The sequence below is a fragment of the Anguilla anguilla genome, chromosome 18, assembly GCF_013347855.1.
Source record: "Anguilla anguilla isolate fAngAng1 chromosome 18, fAngAng1.pri, whole genome shotgun sequence".
Lineage (NCBI taxonomy): Eukaryota > Metazoa > Chordata > Actinopteri > Anguilliformes > Anguillidae > Anguilla > Anguilla anguilla.
Genome location: NC_049218.1, coordinates 20,586,015 through 20,609,443, shown reverse-complemented (window position 1 = coordinate 20,609,443; position 23,429 = coordinate 20,586,015). Strand labels below are relative to the sequence as shown.

The 23,429-nt window shown below is 40.2% G+C and overlaps 1 protein-coding gene across 2 annotated transcripts in view; it reads left to right on the top strand.

The window, feature by feature from the left end:
- The window catches only part of grid1a (glutamate receptor, ionotropic, delta 1a), a 266,451-nt gene extending 244,641 nt beyond the window's left edge, over positions 1-21,810 (top strand). Inside the window, exons 10-17 of one of the 2 annotated variants that reach the window (XM_035401218.1) lie at positions 1,073-1,270; positions 1,580-1,913; positions 3,609-3,747; positions 13,951-14,146; positions 15,000-15,166; positions 17,547-17,787; positions 18,333-18,471; positions 20,526-21,810. In XM_035401218.1, coding sequence (XP_035257109.1) covers positions 1,073-1,270; positions 1,580-1,913; positions 3,609-3,747; positions 13,951-14,146; positions 15,000-15,166; positions 17,547-17,787; positions 18,333-18,471; positions 20,526-20,923 — 1,812 coding nt within the window. In that variant the 3' untranslated portion in view covers positions 20,924-21,810. The remainder of the gene's footprint in view (positions 1-1,072; positions 1,271-1,579; positions 1,914-3,608; positions 3,748-13,950; positions 14,147-14,999; positions 15,167-17,546; positions 17,788-18,332; positions 18,472-20,525) is intronic. The other variant, XM_035401219.1, reaches the window with a different exon arrangement.
- Positions 21,811-23,429: the final 1,619 nt, after the last annotated feature.

Genomic DNA, 23,429 nt, shown 5'->3' with positions numbered 1-23,429 from the left:
CTTTGACCAAACTTTGGAAAGAGGGGTGTGCTGGGATCTATGCAAATGAAATATAAAGGGAGGGAGCCAGGGTCAGGGTCAACTCAACCATTTCAATTCATGAGATGGATTGAAATTCAATTAACTGAGAAGTCCTCACAGAGCACTGTGCCCACTTTTCAGTTCAGGAACTGAATCTGATTCATTTCCTGAATTAACTAGGGAGAATAGGTATTGGCACTGACCCTGGGGCTGAGTTTGTTTTTGGAAATGCCTCAGATAATGGTCGGTGTTAAGGGCGGGTGGTGACCCCTGTGACAGTGACAGTATGTCTCCATGCACATGGGCTTTTGCTGGCCTTTAATTCAGACAGATGGCCCTTAGCTCGGTGTCCAGCCCTTACGGGCAGGAGGGTGTTATAGCCTCTCCCTCCCCTGCATTTTAAATCAGTTTTTCTTCCCTTCATTTATTTGGAGTTTGCTTTTGTGCATCTTTTGTTTTTTCGAGCTTTGTAAAAAAAAAAATAATAATGAACTTGTCTTGTAAAGATGTTTTTTCTTCTTTTGATGACTGATTGTTAAAATAACCTTTCTGCTTATGAAATGATTGCTGCTAGATGCTCCATTGCAGTGGCTGTCTCGCTTTGTGAGTGCAGCTCTCTTCAGCTTATTAAGCCTCATTTAACATGAGCGGTTCAATGCCAGTCAGTCTCACGAATGCCTGTGTTTTCATTCGATGCACCTGCTGTAAATTATTTGCTGTTTTCAGCAGCATCCTAAACCGATCCACATTACTATTTAAGGGGGAAAAAAAACACAAACCAAGAGGATGCAGCATGTGGGTAGAATCTATAACGGGTATTTATGTCTTGTTTGCATCGATAATATTTAATTGTCTTCTGTTCAGCTGCTGGTTTTGTTTTACGTTGACCTTCGTGCATGTGTTTATAAACATGCTTGCGTTATTTAAAAAATGATGTGGCAGGAGAACAACTTTCACTCACAGGGGACAGGAGTGCTTATCACACCAAGAATCAGTGAGTCACCTCAATAATAAAAGACTGCTAATGAAAATATATGTGTTAATCTTCTAGGAGGAACCATTCGTCATGGTAGCAGAGAACATTCTTGGACAACCCAAGCGCTACAAGGGCTTCTCAATCGATGTCCTCGACGCACTGGCGAAGGTTCTGGGGTTCAAGTATGAGATCTACCAGGTTCCAGACAACAAGTACGGCATTCAGCTGCCCAACGGCTCCTGGAACGGCATGATCGGGGAGCTCATCAGCAAGGCAAGGCTTTGTGTCCGCTCAGCTGCTGAAGCAGGCGGGACCCCCAGCGGGATCCCAGCTTACTGATGGCTGCTCTCTGCATTAACTGCAGAACACGGTCACAGAAGCATTTTAACCACAGTCATTAAGCAACTGAGTTTGAGGATGTAGCCAGCTATTGATATGCATTGATGGATTCCTGTTTTAAATTGAACCCCACGGAATGTTGGTTGGTTGAGAAGCAGCATGCACACTTTTGACAGGGTGTATTTTTATTTGTTGTACTTCTTTACTTTGTTTGATTTTTCTCTCGCGCCTTGGCCTCTGCAGAGGGCAGACCTAGCCGTGTCTGCCATCACCATCACGCCGGAGAGGGAGAGCGTGGTGGACTTCAGCAAGCGCTACATGGACTACTCCGTGGGCATCCTGCTGCACAAGCCGGAGGAGAAGATCAACATCTTCTCGCTGTTCGCGCCCTTCGACCTGGCGGTGTGGGCCTGCATTGCGGCCGCCATCCCCGTGGTGGGGGTCATGATCTTCGTGCTGAAGCGAATGCAGGCTCTGCGTGGCCAGAACCCCCCCGGCCCCCACCAGCACCCGTCCTCCATCTCCACCTCCCTGCACAGCGCCATCTGGATCGTCTACGGGGCCTTCATGCAGCAAGGTGAGATACAGATCTGTGCTGTAGTGACACCATCTTCAGTTCCTGGTTGTTTTGGGGGGGTAATTGTCTTAAGTTTTCTCTTAAGAGAACAGTGTGGAAGAACTTGACTGGCCCTGACCTCAACCTCATCCAGCACCTTTTGGATGAAATGGAAAGCCAATTGCAAGCCAGACTTAATCGCCTAATTAGTGCCTGGCCTCACTAATGCTCTTCTGCCTGAATGGAAGCAAATCCCTGCTCCTACATCTAGCATATATGTGTATGACAAAGACATACATATTATTTTTATGTCATATGTATTTTTCAGTGTATGCTTTTATTTATGGAAAAAATGGGCAAGGACTGTTCATAATAAATAAATAAATAAATCCCACATCAAGTGGGACAGAACTTTAAAAAAAAAAAAACTTTTTTAGTTTTCTCCTTCATTTTTTATTCATGTCACTGTCTGTTGAAAATAATGTTGCACAAAAAAAGAAATGAGGAGAGAGAAACAGTTTGTTGGTCCCTGGAATTGATGAGAAATAGTGCGTCAGTATTTTGCCTTTTTATTAAAGGACAGACAGCAGCAGTGGATCCAGGCCACAAGGACATTCAAAGAAAACTGCATTTTTATTTCGTTAAAGGGAGGTAAAAATAGGGGCAATTTTTCATCAAAGCATTCAGCCTCAAGATATAATTTAAAATGCCTGCTACAGATGTCATAATTGCTCTGAACAAGCAGCAATTATCATGAAAATAAATTGTCGTGTATATTTTTAATAGTCGGGCTGTACATTTCTTTTCCTTCGTATCTATGGTGTAGCGTAGAACGTATGAAACAAAAGCTGTGTCCGCCCTGGTGTTTTTCCCCCCAACTGTTACATACCTTTTGCCAGAGTAATTGTATTAGGAGCTGATTAACTTTGATTGGCTTTAAAGGCCGTTTGTGCGTGGCGGAGGTGCCTTTGAATAGGGCTTGGTGCCTGTCCAAGAACAGCAGAGTGGGCCGCGTCTCTGCTTCAGCAGCCCCTGCACGGGCCCAGCTGGGGCGGTAAAAGCCTGGCTCTGCGCCCGCCGGCCCTTTAAGGCTGAGACCTGAGTGATTATAATGTGCCGAAGCGCTGGCTCTCCGTCTCTTTCTTCCTCAGGCCGCAGATTGCAGGTGTTCACTCTCAAGTATGGGGAAAGGGGGGGGGGGGGGGGGAGAACAGACACCTCTCTGTGTTTATTTCTGCAGCATTATCTTGTGTGTGTGTGTGTGTGTGCGTGCAGGAGTGAATGAGTGAATGAGTGAGAGGGAGACAGAGAGAGAGAGAGGGGATATGGGCAAGGCCTTATTGAGTAAGAGAGAGCGACATACCAAAAAAGGAAAACATTGCATGAGACAGTGTATCAGTGAACGCTGCATGTGTATCTCTCCGTTTTTGTTTTTTTCTCGCAAACAGAAATGTCGTCATGTAGTTATTCTTTAAATCTGATGACATATCTCTTATATCACAGTATGCCTTAATAGAATAATATGATTTTCCTGACCCTAACAGGAATCATGACTGTGTCACAACTGTGTTAATGTTAAAACCTGGGAGAGTATTTATTTTTGAAAACGAAAAAAAAAATGATGATGCTGTGGTTGTGCCTCTCTGAAAGAGCAGTTTTTAATGTCTGGTGTCTACAGACAGGGGGCGCTCACACGTTTGTGCTGACCCTTTGCAGGTGGGGATTCGGTGGTGAGCTCCATGGCTCTGCGGATAGTGATGGGCAGCTGGTGGCTCTTCACGCTGATCGTCTGCTCCTCCTACACGGCGAACCTGGCGGCCTACCTTACCGTGTCCCGCATGGACAGTGCCGTACGGTACGTCCCCCCCCCCTCTCTCCGCCGCCACTGCAGGCTACGTACGCCACCTGGCTCACTGCCTGCGCTCGGAAAGGGTCACAGATTTCATTTAGCCACACGCTTGTTGTCCGAACGCGCTCACGTCATTGTGGAATGTGACCGGCAGCCCTTCGGGGCAATGCACACCTGTCTGCCATGCATGGAGGGGAGGGGAGGGCAGGGGTTATTCGACGAGATTGTCCTCTTCCCTCTTTGCGCTGACCTCGTCTCGTGGCACAACAGCACCCCCTCTGGTTGACCGGGCACCTGCAGCCTGTCCGCGTATGAGCTGCTCTGGGATGCGGCGACAGCTGGCAGCATGCACTATGGAGGAGGAGACGGTTTTAGCTTAATTACACACTGTGTGGGATTCAGTCAAGTGCACCCAGTCAGTTTAATTCAATCAAACCAAAGCAAACCTTCCTGGATTAATCTGGGGAGTCATTTCATGTCAGTGAAACCACTTGGCACCTTTACACAAAACATCACCAAGACAAGGTCAGGTCTGTTTGTGTTCGTCACAAATAAAGTCTAAAGTTTAAATGTGCAAGAGCTAAAAAGGTTGTATTCGACACAAAGGTTTGTATTCGATGTTTGTATTTAGACTTTGTCAGTATAACTCTCTTTGCATTTATTTCTCTTTTTTACTAATTCACTTCAGCTCCATTTGCATTTGACTTGAATAAGTCATTATTTCTGCTAGACCTATTTGCAGGAGCTAGTTTTGCACTGTGCAGACAGCACTTTTCTTTTCATTTGTTACAACTCATGCAGTTCATTTAAATGGTTTAATTTACACCTGCCAGCAAGATATTTTGTTACTAGCATACGTGGACATGAACCCATGCACAAAGCTGATTTGGAAATGAATTAAAAATGTGGGATGGAACAGACACCAAAACACTATACAATTTGTTATTTTTACATTTTTATGTAAATTATTATACAAGCAGAGGCTTCTGTTCTGTTACTCTGGGACTGAGTTTACCTGCCATGGCCTGATTTGGCTCCATGCTGTACTCAAGGAACACATATTAGTTGAGAAAAAAAAATGGCGTCTTTTTATTAGGAATGTAAAATGATGGTACAATCATGCTTCAATAGACCATAGATGTATATCTCAAGGTTGTACAACATACCTCACACGACATTTACAGGCACAAGAGCACAAATGTATTCATTATTAAATCAGCGCTCACCAGCCTAGATGGAAGTTTGAATGTCTGTAAATATTGTTCATCATCTCATCCATTTTTAAATGTGCATGTTAGCAGTAGTGAGTGCAAAGTGGTGTTAGAATGCTTTCAGTTATGGTGCTGTTGAGTGAATAGCACTGTGATGTAGAGTACAGTGATGTTTCATTTGGTTTGTTCAGGAGATTGCCCCGGCATTCCTTACACAGCATTATCTATCACGTTAAATCAACTCTCATAAATTCAGTTCAGTTCAGTAACTTCAGTTCAATAGAATAATTTATCCCACTTGGGTCAGTAAGAGTAAGTTGTGTAAAACAACATGGTTGTTGCAGATGTACTGTATAATACATACAACACATAATAATAATGCATCAAATTGGACACCGATACATCACACTAAGTGATAGGTGACAATAAGTCAACGACAACAGTGAAGGTTGCTTAAATAGTTACATCACACAGTGGGCTACATTTTATTAGAGTACATGTGGTCCCTCTTGGATCCAACATAAACTGTGCAAGAGCTGAATTGACACAGAATATTTCACTGTGTGTGAAATTTTGCTGAATAAATTTCTGGAAAAACTGCAATAAATAATGCATGGTAATTATAATTAACATTTTCCAAAGACAAATTTACAGCTGCCTCTGACACCAAAAAAGCTAATTATACAGTTCACATCAATCACTGCTGCGTGCACTGACCGCAAATAAATCCGACAGTCTCATTGCAAATGTGCAATCAGCCACAGGTCAAGGGAACCTGGACACTGGTCGACTGTGGTGAGCCAATAGACTGCATTGGGAGCCAAATTCTGTCTTGAGCAGGGTGACCCTGATCAACATGCTGATTTTGTGCAGTTTAATGGTGAAAGCCAACAGACAGGAGCCCAGCAGGTTATGTATTCATTTATACAGCTGTCTATGGTCGAAAATATTATTTTTTAAAATGATAAACATTCAATTTGTAGTACATTCACTCCTGTATCAGATACAGATATTGTGAGTATTACCTCGGGATGTGAGAAGTGAGTGTTGTTTTACTCGTGCTATTTCCTGCACAATGAAATAGTCCTGAATCAGGTTCTGTAAAATTGCGTTATGCTCTCTTGACACCGGAGTTACCCTCACAGGATGATAAGGCAGTTTGCTTTGTTTTGTCTATGCGGCAAATTAAACCTCCTTTGTCCCTCTCCAACGCCCCCGAGCCCCTTCAAAAGCAGTGAGACTGTCCTGGAAAATACAGCCGTTCTGTGGGTGCTTTTAGAAGCAGCAGCGCGGTCTGTCGGGGCCAGCCATCGGCCAGGTGTCGGAGTAAAACTCTGGGCCGTAATGGAATAAAAGTCTTAATATCCCCTCTGGGGTACGGACATGGTTCACTAATTTGTGACTGCTGTGAGGTCACCGTGGAAACAAGCGGAACAGTGCGGTCTATGAAACCATGTCACCATTTAATAGAAAGCAGATCATAGATCAGCACCTCCCATGCTGAACTGTGTAATATAAATTTGACCCTTTTTAGCCGCGGGTTTAAAATCAGAGAAATGTTATATATTTTTTTGACTAGTCAGATGGTCTCATTGAACGTTCATGAATTTAAATGCGGTAATCAAAGAAAAAAAAATGCTGAACATGTCCTTTTGTCCTGATGTTGACAGGCTCTATGATCTTTATAAAATGATAATGTCAATATGTGTATGACTTTAAGTATGTGTGTGTGTGTGTGTGTGTGTGTGTATACATTCTAGATGATTCTGTGCTTCCCTAACAGTTTGGGGAATGCCCTTTCCCGCTCCTGTATGACAGTGCCCTCGGGCAAACGGCTAGGTCCTTAGTCTTTATATAAATGGTTTTGTTGCGAACAGTGTGGAAGAACCTGACTGGCCTGCACAGAGCCCTGACCTCAACCCCTTCCAACACCTTTGGGATCAATTGGAAAGCCACCTGCGAGTCAGGCCTAATCGCCCAATCGGTGCCCAAACTCACTAATGCTCTTCTGCCTGAAAAAAACCAGCAGTGCTGCAACTTCTTGTATAAAGCCTTCTCTCGAAGAGTGGAGGTGGTGTTAGCAGCAAAGGGTGGACCAACTCCATATTAATACCCATTATTTTGGATGAGATGTTGGATGTCAGGTGTCCACACACTTTTGGCTATGTAGTGTATATATATCCATTCCTGGCTCACACACTAACCACAAGAACCCCTTCAAAGAAATGCAGAGCTGTGAGCACATTATTATGCAATATGTGATGTCATTTATTTTGAGTTCAGCACCTGCCTTACTGAATAAGTAGTAAACATATTTTATTAACAAAGGTTGAGACATTATTACATGAGATGAGCTGGTTGTGTGAAACTCTATGTCCACATAATGTCCTTTTCCAGCCCACTTGTTCTAACAGCTATTCATTATAACACATTTAAGAGCAAAAGGTTGTACAATTACTTCCCTCCATTCATATTTAATTTTCCTTTAACTCTTACGGCAGTAACGCCTTACTGCTGCTTTTAATGTCCCTTTTATGAGAAAATGACTCATTTGATAATGGAAATTTACCCATTAACCTGTTTAGTACTCAGAAAATCAACATGCGTCTTACAGTAGGTCTTTAACCTACAATCGAGGGTAATCGGGTATATATTGATGAGATTTTTTAATGGATGAGAGTGAAAGAGTGCTCAGATAAGTATCTGATTAGGGGTACATGGGGACAATAAGCCTTAGGGGACCGTTTTTGAGACACTGATTCCACTATCCAAATGTCTTTCCCACTGAATTTCTGATTTTTCTGCTGAAAATATTAAAATTCTCAATTAGTCATTTTAGTTAAACATTCTTATTTCCATGTCCAGCATTAAATTACATTTGTCATCAGTTCTATAGAACAGATATCTGTTGGCTATGCTTTTGTATTATATTGATAAACATATGACCTTATAAAGCTTTCTGTTCTTACAAAATGTAAGGTCATATGTGATGCTAGCATTGTCAGCAGTTCATCTTGTCCTCTTGAACCACAAATTTGAGGTCTGGGCATTGCAGTTTACTTGGAATGTGTTTTATTTGACAGGAATGACTTCACCATGATGCAAAACAATTTATGAAAGCCTAAAGTTCAATATTGTCCGTAATTGAGACGATCTGGTCTCCGACTCGGTTGTATGACGCTGTAAGCCAGGAGTGTCTAATCTAACCCGAAAAGGGCCAGTGCGGGTATAGGCTTTGTTTCAGCCCAGCACCGAGGCACCTGATTCTACTTATCAAGATCTTGATTGAAGACCACAATTAGTGAATCAGTTACATCAGTGTCACAGTGCTGGGCTAAAACAAAAACCTGCATGGTAAGCAAATGCTACTAGAGTTTGTGCCTGAAGACCTTCAAAATAAAGGTTGAAAAGGGTTTATTATTATTATTATTATTATTATTATTATTATTAATAATAAATATAAATATTGAGGTATTGTCTGAAAACGTGCGCTTTTAGAGAACCTTTTCGCAGAACACAGCGAGGGAATGTGTTTGCCTGGCTGATTGTGAAAGGTCGTTCCACCTCCAGGGGACAGCCCGTCGGCCTCTCTCCCCGTGTGTGTTTGGGCAGCTTGTTTCTCTTTAATGCTTACACCATATGGATTGAATTAAAGTCCAATGGCCTGTATTCAATCAACATTAGTCCTTAACTTTGAAGTGTTTAGGGAGTTCACAAAGTGTGATTAAAAAATCTCGCCAAGCAATGTTGATAAATAAAAAAAAGTTAATAGTTGCTTTCAGTTTTAAGTCAAGGTTAAGGATGAACATTGGTTTGATTTGTGCCTTTGTTACTGCTGTGAAATCTGGATATTAGCACTGATTAGTATTTTTAAGCTAGATGGAAATGGCATTTTTGCTTCACTCAGACGCATATCATTATGCCTGAATCCAAACTCATTCCAGCTTTGTCCTTCTCCATTAGTTTGCATTGCTGCCATGTGATACGTTTCACTGTGAGATTCCTGTGCATTAGGAACATTTTTAAACCTCGTTAAGTTGGGTCATATGTTCAAATGAAGAGCCATTCATTCTAAATATAAATACAAAGAGGTGCCATCATATACTCATCTGTCATATTCAATTGAAGATCATAGTCCCTCAATAAGGTGTGTGTTCCATCACATGCATTGTTACCTGTATATATGTTATGGTCAGGGTACAGTGAATGTAACATCATTTATTTATTTATTTATTTGCCTATAACATGTTATAGCCATAATGAGAGAATACAGCGATTCTTGGAGTTTTTTGTATTTTAATTAACTAAGTACATGTTGGCTTAAAAGTCTTTATCACATAGAAGTGCCCTGATTGGATCATAGAATTAATCCCTCTTCTCTGTCTATATTGTTGTGTTCGGTGAATGTTGTTCATATGTAAACACATCTTCAAAATGTAGTCCTGATCCCAACCTGTTTTTAGTGATGTTGAGCAGTTTAATTGGGTTTCTTTTTTTTAGGGGGGGGGGGGGGGGGGTAGCTGCTAAGAAAGTAATGGATGTATAAAGGTTTCTACAACATTAAGATTCACATAATCTTACTGCGCCATTTTGTAATGTTGCAATAATGTTTTATGGTAGCTGGGTTTGGTGATTGTCTGGTTTAATGAGGTTTGCAGACAGGACACAAAGATTGCAGTTCTGTGTCCTTGGATCACGTGGCCAGACAGTTCTAGGCTATATTTACATGTGAACAGGAATATTTTGTCTAGAACTCTATTGGGTGAGTCAGCGTGTATCACACTCACTGCTAGTGATGAGGGACAAGTTACCATGACACCAAAAGCTGGTGGAGCTACAATGTGCTACCAGTATCTCAATGTTTTGAACCTTCTTGTGCAGGGCAAAACCATTTGATTGGTTCAAATTAGTGTTTGGTAGCTCAGGAAACATTCTCCCACCACTCCATATTGCTCTTATAGAAAGTGTTTTCTGCTGCTCTTTTCAGAACTTAGAGTTCTTATCAGGCGTAGAAGAGAAATTTAAGAAGACAACTATTATCAGTGGAGCCTTCTGCATGTCAGCCGGATGCACAAGTGAAATTAATCCAGCTTGTCCAATCCAGTGGGGCTCCAGTGTGACTGACTGGCCCATAAATCCCGCTGTCAGGCCTCCTGACAGAGAGCATGAAATATCTGCGGTTATTTTAAATAGCCAACCACGATATGGTGTTAATTAAAATGATTAATAGGCTTAATTTTATTATCTCTAGATATTCACTGAGCTTCAGGCAATTTAAAACAACACATTTTTTTAAGCACAACACAAAAAACACATTGTTTGTAACTGACGCAGATATTTGAAATTTAACTTGTCAGAAAGTCATTAAGGATAGCATATCATCTGTCCACTACCTTTGGTCCTCTAAAGTATAATTTCAAGAAATGTTAAATAATACATACATTGATCCAATACATAATACTATATAAATTTAGCTATAAAAGTTTAGCTTTTTAAGTACCTAAAGATGTTTATAAACTTGTGTATGGTCTTTAAAATCTTTGAAAATGGCTATTCACTGTAATATCACAAAATAATTAAGTGTTTTTATTTTTTTTGTTTTTCATCAGGGTGTCAATTACTTGGAAAAATTCATTTTAATATAACCCATCTCTTTTACTTCAAAACAAATGTAGCAATCTTGGATCCAATAAAGTTTGAAGCATAAAGAATAATAAAAGCTATGATCCTTGATTCAATGTTTGGACATGTAACCATTTAGCAATCCATAAAGTGGAGTACTCAAAAAATTACAATCAACCACACAAAATCAGAAACCAAATTTCAGTGACCGTGGTTTGACAAAAATGAAAAATAAAAAATAGCACTGCACTTATCTGACCAATGTCATGGCAGATCTTTCCAACACACACTACTTTTCAAGATGGGTTTGTACTGTATTTGACATTATAGAAATGGATAGGTATTCAGCATTTGACAGGTTCATAGGGTAGTTTCTTAAGGACTAAAGCATCATCTCTGGTGTGCTAAACATAATCTTCAGAAAAGTTCTGCGCATAATTATCAATTCATTATCTAAATGGGATTAAAAAACGAAATGCAAAAATTAGAGATGGAGGGCTGCACAGACAAAAATAATATCCTAAAAGGTGCTCTTAGGAAAGAGGAGGAAATATCAATGTATCAGAAGGAGTTTAGTTTTCCAGTCAAAACTGTGAAAAATTAAAAATGGCGAACGGGTGGATGTCCAAGGAACTCTTAATGGAGAAGATAAAAGGCTTTTAACTTCTCCATTAAGAATGCCTTGGACTCCCACTTGTTTGCCATTTTTACTTTTTCACACAAAAAACCCTTTTTGATACATTTGGATAAAACATTTGTCATGTAAATCTTATGTTATAAAATTATCTATAAAAAGATAAGAGAGCAAAGCCTGTGCCAGGGTTTATAAGTATTAATTTTAAACAAAAGATTACTAACAGTCACCAGCTACTCCACAGAGAGGAAGATAAGCTCAGTGGTCAGTCTTTTTGTGAGAAATGCATTCATCATCAAGTGCTTCAAACTGATGACAGAAATTATTGACAAACATTGATTAACTGCAGATATATCTGATAGATTGTGGCAGACAATAAATGAATCAATAAATAAATAGTGAATAATTCAATGGCACACATGCAGTTGTTATCTATGCAGGCATAATAATGGGGGTCAGGGGTGGGGGTATGCTTTGCCTAAACAAAATGTTGTGACCAATTTCGGCAGCAAGTTTAACATGCAATAAACAGATCCTTTCTTTTCTTTTCTCAAAAATGATTTATAAGGTACTTCAGTACCAAAATGTTATACACCAAAAACTGACATTTTATTAGTTAGTTTAATATGTGTCCCTTTTAGAATGAGAGTGCAAACCTAATGTATACACATGCACAAATTTAATGAAGCTGTAAAAATTTTATTGTCTTGGGCATATAAATGTATATGATATGTAGTTATTATTTTTTTTCCACAATATTGTATGAAATCACTGATGTAAATACAAATAATCTGCTAGTTAATCTAAATGAAAACAGTTCAAGCAATGCATGCATGCTGTGAATATGGCTTCTTCTTGAAGTTGTATGCATGCATTCAGTGCTTTTGTTCTAATGAATACCCAGGAGGTATTTGACAGAGTTTAAACAAAGAAATAGATTAACAATAAGAACAAGTAATGTCTAGCATTAATCAACAGGAAGGCAATGATTGTTTAGTAGCAAATTAATGTGCCTTGTCTGATGATAATTAATATGCAACTGAGTTTCTCAAGATTCCCCCTTGCTTTGTCTGTTTTAGCTTTTAACTACAGCTTTAAAACCTTTATTTATTGGCTAAAAGTTACTGGCACTGTTTTTCATGAAAATTCACCTAAACGGTTCTGGCTATCAGACATTTGGCTGTCAAAACTGCATTGGATTTATCCAGATATTTTCAAGTTATCCATTCATCCATAATCTAAACCAGTTACTCCAGGTTACGGGGGGGGGGGGGGGGGGGGGGTTCGGGGACTCAAGCCTATCCCAGCAGACATTGGGAGAAAGGTTAGGAATACACCTTGGACAGGTCACTAAGCCACGCACCATTGACACGCACATTCATACCAAAATAACAATTTAGACTCTCCAGTTAATCTAATCTGATACATTTTGCTGTGCGGCAACAGCACTAATCACTAATCACTACACCGCTGTGCCTCCCTAAATGCTAATTATATACTTGCTAACTATACAATTATGTTTTGACGCTTCTTGGCATTTTTGGTCTACCCCTGAAAAAAGAGACAAATTTCCAGTGCCTGAAAGAGTTATGAAAATAGCTTGCTATGATGAATTAATTTAGTACTGTATGATTTATGCATGACTGGATGCTAGTGTTGAGGGACTTATCTGTTCTTTGTATGTAGAAGTAGGACGCCAAGTTGCCCCTTGATTTTACAACAAAGTGATTTAAAAACAAATCAATCTGGAGTTCAAACAGAATGATAATCTGTTACATATGAAAGTGATTTCACGACAAAAGAGTTGTGTGTGTGTGTGCATATCCACACTCACACACACACACACAATGTTGCAGCAACTGCATCCATGAAAGATCTGTGCTCAACATTTTCCACTGAAGACGAGGCTAATGAAATTTTCTTTTGGGAAGATTAAAACAGACACCTGCTTTTACTGGTGGGTAAATGTAGAGGGCAAATGTTGATTGAATCCTTTGTTTAGTTTTAAGCACATATTGAAATTTTAAATTCAGTAGACCTGACATTGATCTGTTTACTGTCCACTTGCCCTTTAAATGCATACTCACTCCAGTCAAGCAGGGAAGAATGCCAATAAATCATTCTATTAACTGCATTCCTTGTCATTTAAGATTTAATTTAAGCATTTAGCTCTTGTTTCCTGACAGCAACAATTGGTCAGAAGGGTATGTATCCATGCAAGTATTGACTGATCCAATTACTCGCAACTCAGAATAAGATATGACTTTCTATATTAATATCTGAAAAACTTTACACACTAGCCAGAAATCTATGACGGGCAGGATCACTGGCCATCTTTTAACACAGCCAGATGACCCACCACTTCAGACAGCTTATTGGCTCACCCCCAACACTATCCTATGCAATTAATTAAGTTATCATGGTGTTTTATATGGCACGTCATGTGTATGTACTCACAATTTGTATTGTGGTTCTAAACTAGAACCATTAGTGCTTAGTGATTCTGCACTTGTGATCATTGTCCTGGGACTTTTGTCAGCCAGGTCTGGCACTACTGTTCATATAACTCAGGTGGCTTTCTCTTGTGGATAAGAGCATCTGCTGAATTAATGCAGTGTAATGTACTTTAATGCAGCGCAATACAATGTAATGAGCACTGTGACATTGGCTTCATTGGTTAATTGCTGCTGTGTGACACCGACCCAAGCCAGGGTACTGAAAGTGAAATGATTGTTTTTGCAGGACCTTCCAGGACCTGTCCAAACAGATAGACCTGGGCTATGGCACAGTGAGGGACTCCGCAGTCTACGAATACTTCAGAGCCAAAGGCACCAACCCCCTGGAGCAGGATAGCACCTTCGCAGAGCTCTGGAGGACCATCAGCAAGAACAACGGTCACGAGTACTCTGTGTCCAGCCCCTCGGAGGGAATCCGCAGGGTAGGATGAGGTTATTTCTGCATACTGTGTGGCATATTTTTAAAATGGTATACCAGGAGGGGCAGGACATCGTGAGCCGAACACCAAGCAGCTAAGAAGATTAGGGGAAAATCAGAAAACGCGTGTTTGCTTTCATAAATCTAATTACAGGGACTTGCTGACACTACCCACAATGACTAAGAGGAAGATGAGTGTCCTTTATTTAGTTTTTAGTTTTTTTTTGTAATGAGAAAATTAAGTCGACTGAGCAGGTCCGGTCTTAGCTCAGAGAAGCCATAGAAAATATGGACCGACGCGCACACCATGTAGGATAAAACGGTAGATTTAAGCTGACTCACCACCCAGGCTAGGCATAACAGGTATACGTATAGTGGAACAGTAAAGGCATCGTCTCCTCGGAGTGCACAGGTCTCAAGATAAAGTTTCACTCTTATTTATTTAAAATGTAAATGAACACATTGTCACATAAAACATACATGCTTAATATGCAAATATGCACATTGCAGTGCATGCTCCATAGATGTCTAATAGCTCAGCAGACTTGGTGATAAAAAATCGGCAGAATTTGTGAAAATAACCCAGCTCCCCAGTTGTCGTCATTGTGTGCTTACGCTAAGTAAGCCTCTTTATTTGGTTCACAGAACAGTTTCAGTAATCAGACTTCTGCTCACAAAATGAACCCGAGCAGATGCTCAAAAGGCATGTTTCAGCACATTAATTGCATCTGCATGATATTAACAGTTTCAATCGAACCCAAGTATGCGTTGTTGGATTATAGAGTGATCTTGATGCTTTAATAGCTCATAATGTACCACATGTATTTGAGATGACTCTGTGTACCTCCCCTGGACAGGCTAAAAAGGGGCCCTACGCCTTCCTGTGGGACAGGGCGGTGGTGGAGTACGCGGCCTTGACGGACGACGACTGCACGTTCGCGGTGACGGGGAACAGTATGAGCAGCAAGGGCTACGGCATGGCACTGCAACATGGCAGCCCCTACAGAGACCTCTTCTCTCAGAAGTGAGCCATCCTCAGTCATCCTCCCCCCCCCCCCCCCTCGTCCACCCCCCCACCCCCCCCAACATGGCAGCCCCTACATAGACCTCTTCTCTCAGAAGTGAGCCATCCTCAGTCATCCAAATGTTCATGTTTTATTATATATTACATATTTTCACAATCTTTTTTTCATGTGAAACATAACGATCATTAATTCAAAATAACTTTCGGGAAGTTCTATTTTGCCTTCAAAATATGAAATTCTCCGTTTACTTTAAGGGGAGCTCCAGTGTTTTTCCTCCCTCAGCATGCACAGTACAGGCTTCCAGAGCTTCAGAAGCTTAAGTTAGGCCCTGTCTAGTTAAATATGCATGTCTATGGTATCATGGCTGAATAATTCTGGGGCATGGGTAATGATTAAGTCCCCACAGTTCTAATCAAAACCATAAATTAGAGGTAATGGTGTTAAGTCTGTGTTATTTATAACACACAGTGTTCAGCTTCTGTAGTGTCCATTTGGCATGGTTCCATGCATAGAATGCACTGATTCTTACTCACTTTAAAGCTCAAGCAGTTTTGTAAACAGTCTTTGAAAACAGCTTAGTGTTTTCTTGTAAAATACAGTCTCTCAACTGATTATAGCATATACTCTAAGAAGAAAAAAAGGTTTTTAAATTATCATTTCTTACTTTTTAAATGGGATTTATTCTTTTTTTTTTGTAGCCAAGTTATTGCAGACCTCAACAAAAGTGAATCTTCAAGGTGAAGTAGTCTGCCGTTGGAAGCCCTTGTTAAGGAAACAGGTTTCCCCCTTTTGTCATTCTTGCTCGCGGTGCTCAGATACACTTATGTTCTGCTGCACTGGAAGCAGGAGCATTTGCTAAATGAATCCTGTGGCATTGATTTAATTGCTGGCTTGCTACAGTAATGTCTGGGTGCGTAATGCAGAGACAGTTTTCATTTTCATTTGAGCAATGAACATAAATGGTGGATAGAAATGGCTTGCCATGGGAACTTTCAATTCAGTGTCAACCACATGGCTGTTTGATCTCTGCGTAAGCTATTCTGGGTACCAAGGCTTTATATTCCTCATGTCAACCTATTCTCCTTTTTATTCAAGAGCAACTCAAGGGTCAACCCTTCTGTAACTGCAGGCAGGGAGCAAATGTGCTGTAAAACGGACTGAAAACCGCTTTGACTGTACAGAGTTCGAGGTAACCAATTAAAAATGACTGATCAAATTAAGAAGCAATTTAAGAGAAGTGAACAGATTGTCTTTGCTATTGCTCAGGAGTTTATTAACAGCTCATAATGTGCGAACTGAAGGTCATATGAACCGTAATATGAAGTTTTTTTTTTTTTGTATTTTATACTGTGATTTGAAATTTTTGAAATATAATTTTTACTCAAGTAGGTTTTTGGAAGAATTTTACATTTATATCTTAGTTATATAAGGTATACAGATCAGCATGTACTCAAGTTTAAAAAAAAAAAATTTTTTTATAGCAAATGACATTTTAATCCCATTAAACTGTTGGCATTTTCTTTGAACTGTTATTCTGAAAATTACCATGCGTCTGAAGACAACCTACACTGTGAAATGGTCAGTGTTGATTTAACTCTTTTGGAGTATATGATTTAGCTCTCCTGGACTCCTTCTAAGTATCTACTCTTAGAGAGTGGATGTGACCGATTTTACCATGTGATCCAGAGGAGGAAACCCAATCTCTTTACTTTGCGTGGTTTTTTATGTGACATAACTCCTCTGTCCAAAGCCTGCCTGTACACATGGGGAACACAGAGGCTCTGTGCACAGCAGCCCTCAGAATGCTGTACAGTCACTCTGAAGCACTGGGTCTACGATGAGTGTAAGACTTTTCCCAGCATGCTCAGCACAGGGAGGCAGAGGATCTGTCATTTCTCCTGACAGCAGGGGGCTCTGCGAGTGGCGGGGGGTGCAGAGGGGGGTTGCATAACTCTGACAGCCAGCATGCCAGTTTCTCCTCTGGGGAGGATTCATCCTCCTCTTTCCATTTCATCCCTCTATCATGCCCCTTTTCTCTCCTTCCTGCACATCCATAACCTTTAAAATCACACAAGCAGATTTTATTTTCATCCCACAACAAGAGATAACTGTATTATTTGCCTGAGGCCCATTTGTCTAAAGATGCTGTTTTTCTTGGATGGATCTTTATCTAGATTAAACAGTTGTTCATTCCTAGTGTTACCAATACATGGGTTTATGTTACAGTAAAATTTGGGATTTTAATTCTTTGTAAAGTGTGCCATTTAAATAAATAATGATTGTTTGATTGATTGATTAGTTGATTGGTTGAATGATTGATTGATTGATTGATTGGTTGGTTGATTGATTGGTCGATCGATTGATCACGTCATGCTGCAGGATTCTGGAGCTCCAGGACAAAGGGGACCTGGACGTGCTGAAGCAGAAGTGGTGGCCGAGGACGGGGCGCTGTCACCTGGACAGTCAGAGCAGCACGCAGCCGGAGGGGAGGGCCCTGAAGCTGCACAGCTTCGTGGGGGTGTTCTGCATCCTGGCGGGGGGGCTGCTGCTGGCCTGCCTGGTGGCCGGCCTGGAGATGTGGTGGAACAGCAACCGCTGCCGGCAAGAGCAGCCCAAAGAGGTGACCGAGCACCGAGCCCGGCGCGACTCCGCCACACTCTACTTTAAGGGCCCGCCCGCAGACGCTAACCCCCAATTAGTAGATCTGCAGTACACGCAGTTATAGGTGCGGGAAAAAAAGCTGCATTTTTTTATTTCATAAATGAAGAATTTCGCATGCCTTATTTTATATTGATACAAATTTTTAAGTGCCCTGCTGATGTCTTTTTTATTTTTATTTTTTTGACAGCATTCTTGTGAACAATCGTTCACATTCTCTGGACCTTGACATGCTCTTTAAGTCTTACCCTAAAAGAATAGATTTTTTTGCTCCTCTGCTCCCGGGCTGAAGGGTGAAAAAGGGGGTGGGGATCTGTAAAATAAAGTGTGCGCATGGCTCTCTCTGCTGAACCAGTGCAGTTTTAAAAAGCACAGATACTGCCAGTCAAACCAGTCCATAATCCCTAGTAATTCACCGTGTGTCTAATTGCGATTATATGTCAGTGTTGACACGCTGTTCAAGTACTTTCCCTATTTTTATTCATGGTTCTTTATGGTCTCGTGCAGGTTACTAAGGATTACAGACTGGCAAGGGTTTCTGGTCCTTTGACATATAATGATATTACAACAGCTTCATCGGAAGGGAGGAAGGACATTTGGACAGAGAGAGAGAGGGGCTGGCTTGAAGCTGAGGCCATTGACACAGGTCAGGATAGACCTCCTGAGATATGTGTTTTTTGTTTTTTTTTTTCTCGCTCAACAGTGTCCTGACTGCACTGAGCAGGCTGGGGGCGGGGCCATCCAAACCTCCACCAATCATCTCACACCTCAGTTCCTCTTATTTTATTAATTAATTTATTTTTTGGTTTATGATGGAATTTACGTTATTATATGCAAGGAAAAGAAAGACAGTAGTGACCCTCTGATTAACAGAACTACTGGCCCTGTCTGCACTGAAATCTTTTTAGTTTTTTTAGTACTTTTTTCTGCTGAAAACCCCTCAGTAAGATTTTCAACAGTTACAGTACTATTTTTTTTAAACAACATAAAGGCTTGGAAAATATTTTCTTTCAATAAAAAAGAATGCTGTTGACAGAACTTATTATAATTACTTTTTTTCTTTTCTTTTTTTTGTATTGTGTGCCAAGAACCCAGCAGGATTATATCATTAGGATATCATATGTGATTTCACTAGTAATATTTTCACTAATTCAACATTTATATTTGAAGGAGAACTATCATATCACAGATCCAAAGGAGACTACTACACACCATTTGGAAGCACATGCGTGTGTCACCAAACACGACAGGGAGGATAGTTTTCTCATTTCTGTGCTGTGATTCCTGGAGAGTTTGCACTGTTTATTTTTATTTTATTTTATTTTATTTTATTTTATTTTATTTTATTTATTTTAAAATAGTGTGGCTCTCTCCGCTACCCCTTTCTCACTTAAGGTGCCATGTGGATATCATTAGCAGCTCGGTCTTACCCACCTTATCTTCATTTCAGTTTTCAAATCAAAAACAGAACAGAGATGTCTAACAACAGAATGTTCAATGGCAATTCAACATTAAGAGTCTGCATGGGATAAGAATGTACTCTCAGTATAAAATGTACTCTAACAGAGTTGATTCTACAGTAAGCATTTTGCGGTATACTGCCTATTCAGACATGCATGTTTCTTATTTTATCTCCTACCATGACATTATTTCTTATAGTTTGGGATAACGCATTTTTGTTTGGGTTTCATGTCTCTGTTTCGTGTACTGAAGTCAAGAAATACAGCCATGTGCTGCACATAAAGCTGACTGCATAAATAAAGGGATTCAATGTGTCACATACCTTGAATGGCTATAGGGATTCACTTTGCTGAAATGGACTTACGGAGTCAATGTTTTGCTCATTCTGTAAATGGAAGTATGATTTCAATACAAACCAATGATGGTTATGTGCTAATTATGTGCCAATATTCAGAATAATGTACAGTTTGCACTTGACACAATCGGATTACATATCTGAATACACACTTAACCTTTAATATAAAGTGCCTTATCAACCTGGAATTCAAATATAGTTCTGTTTTTTCCATCCCTGTTCCCCAAACACCTTTCCCCAATGTTCTTATCTCCAATAAAGAGAAAACTATTTATTCAGACAGACCATATTGTTTAAAGGCAAAAATACATTTTAGGTGTTCCATTTTTGCCATAGTTTTACAGTTTGTTAACCCACATAACATATTTATATTTAGCAAAGTAGTGTTTTAATTTAGTGTAGTTTTTACAATTCACGAAGCATACCGATGGTTTGCTATGGAACAGCTGTTAGGAAGAAATTAATTAGCGCCGACTTCTTGAAAAGTCACCATTCCTTTTCTGCATCATCTTCAGCATTCAATCAGAGAAGGCTGACTAAAGAAAAACTCAGACATTAATCTAGTGGTGTCCTGCTGTGTGTTTTACGGAACTGTTGACCTGTAGCCTTTGCAGTGAATGCGGCATTCTGACGCAAAAAAGCCGTCATGCACAGGCCACTGTGTCCATTCCCCACCACCAAATTTGCAAAACAATCAGGTAGTGTTAAAAATGCTACAGCAGAGTGGATTTTCTAATGCTTTAAACAAACTACTGACAAGAGAGTAAGAAGGATCAGGAACAGCCAGTCTCAGCTTCTTTCTCCCTCTCTCCCTCCCTCCCTCCATCCTTCCTTCCTTCCATCCTCTCTCCCTCCCTCCTTCCCTTGTCTCTCCCTCCCTTCAGGACAAGGAGGTGAACCTGGAGCAGGTGCACAGGCGTATGAACAGCCTTATGGACGAGGACATGGAGCACAAGCAGATCCCCGCCCCGTCTATGGAGATCTCTGCGCTGGACATCGGCAGCATGCAGTCCAGCCAGGCCCGGGAGCCTGTGCGGGAGTACCCCGGCACAGGCCTGGCTGTGAGCACCTTCCTGGTGGAACAGGGTCGTGGGGCCGGCAGAACGCTGCCCAAGGCCTCTGGAAGGAGCCTTCCCCTTCCCCTCAGCAGCTCCACCATGCCCTCCATCCAGTGCAAACACAGGTCCCCCAACGGGGGTCTCTTCCGTCAGAGCCCCATCAAGACGCCCCTGCCAATGCCGTACCAGTCAGTGCCAGGAGGACCCATTCCAGAAGCCATTGAGCCTGCCCACGGTACCTCCATCTGACCCCGCGCCCTCCCCCTCCCCCTCCCCCTCACCCCCACTCTTCCCCTAATCCAATATCCAATCACAGTTGAGCTGCTGGGGACACTCCACCTAACCCCATACAATCAGAGACGTGTTGCTCAGGACCGAGATCTGACCTTGTCCAATCACAAGACCTGCTGTCCAGGACCTTGATCTGATTCTGACCAATCACAGCTAAGCTGACCTGCCTTTATGTGGGCAAAAGAAAGAACATAGAAGGAATGTCAAAAGAATGGGAAAAAACTTCTGATTTTTAATACCAGTTCAATATAACAAGGAAAACAGACTTACTGTATATATTTGTAAATAGGGGAAAATAAGTGCAGTAAAAGTGTATTTTGAATATTCTCAATTTTTGAAGTTGAGTTAAAAAAGAGACAAACTACTAAAAAGACTGTTTGAATGGCTTTGTAAATTTTGTTCTATATGAATAAAGATGAGAAATCCTTGTGATTGTTTTTCGAAGTGCCAAGTTTAAAGATGTATCTCTTCAAATTATATTTTAACAAATAAACACTAACAATTTGACGACAGTCAAACATCACAAAGTGAAAAAGTTGCGAGCTCTCCATATTCCACCAAAATTTCCTGTTACTATGTCAAGCAGTAATGCTAAATAAAAAAGTTACATTATCTGGAAATGGTGAAAACTTTACAGTGGTAGAAAGGATTATGTTTCTATTTATTTTCATACTTCACACTATAAGGCATATGTATCAATTGTTACATCAGTCATAGCTAAATCCTCATTAATATTTGACTTTTTTGCCATATGTTTCATGTTTTGAACAACGAGATGAAGAATGTAATGTAACAATATAAAGTGAGATTTGAAAACACAGTCTTTTTACTATTTACTCTTCTTCCATATTTTAAGGGACAGATGAAGTTTCAGGGAAATTACATTCTTACAATTATTAATCATTACATTTGCGGGGCTGCAGAATTATGTGGGATAGTCTAAATAAATATGCACTTTTGTGAGTTCAGATGTGAGACTGCACAAATTGGGAGGCATGTAAAGCAACCCATGCAATTTATCAAGGCTAGTTTCAATTGTCAGAAAGATGATAATTGCTTATCTTTTTTTAAATGCCTGGGGGAGAGAGGTTTTAATTTGGAGCAGGCACAAGATTTCTAGTGTGAACGTTTTAGTTCTTGCAAGGTATCATCTGCATCTGAGATTTCTAATTTGTATGGAAAGATTATTTTCGATCTAACATCCCTCTTTGAAATTGTAAAAGAAGAAAAAAAAACATTACAGGCGCCAGTTAACAAGTGTTAGAAATTTTGAATATAATATCAGATAACAGAATGCACAATAATATGCTATTCATATATATATATATCTGCTATTCATATGCTATTATATATAATATGCTATTCTATATCTGCTATTCATATACAAACAAAGCTTAAATTCCCAACAAAGCTTCTTTCTACACTGGGGGATTGTTCAGACCTACAGTACAAGTATACAGGCTGCATCTTGACCTTTTCTGCCTCCCATTCAAGGGGTGAAGCCCTGCATTACACTGTGACGTAGTGGTTCCTGTTAAGAGCAGCTTTATTATTGATCAGTAACTGCAAAGGCAAGATTAAACATTTAATTTACTAATTGTTCTGCTAGCAAGTTTGTGGTGAGAGCTTGTGTGTGTAGGCTGGAAATACACTGCGAAACTATCCATCCCCTAGCAACTGTTGTGCAACCAAGAGGTGAGAGGTACTGTTTGGTATGCTATTTTCACTGCATGCTTAATATGAGCTCTTACAAGCAGTAAATATTTGAACAAATATTGAAACATTTGGCAGTTCTATTTATTAACATAATTAGCTTTATTATACAGGATAGATTTACTTGTGCGTGGGCATTACCAGCACGTGTATTTGCAGCATTCTTAGTCATTGTAAACTTCCTGTATTTAGTGCATGGCATTACAAATAATACATGCTATCATATATTTATTAGTTGCATTTATTAGTTTGCACAATTATGTTATGCACAATTGCCTTTGATATTGTTTTGTAAAATATACATTCGTTTATGTACAGTGGCATAGCAGTGCAGAGAACTACTACATCAAAAATTTTAGACTATGTCCTCAAATATTTTTCTGATTCTTTTTTGTTATGTCTAATGTTGACACTGCCATTAGGAAGTGATTTGAAAAACAAGATAGTGCTCTCATACAAAAAAAACGAATTTCTTTTTTTTAAAGTGGTAAAATAGTGTGATGAGACTGTTATGTGCTAATACAATTAAGGTGGTAGTAATGTGGGTAAATAGGTGTTCTTTGAACAGAAGAGGGAAATGGACTAAAGCCATAATCTGTAGAAGGACGGAGACCACAGCAGGCACTTTTGACGAAACAACGAAGTTAAACTGGGCTTTACTCCCTCATGTTCAAGGTACTGGTTGAAGGGAAAAGGGTCATGTAAAACTTTTAAATGAAGACATGG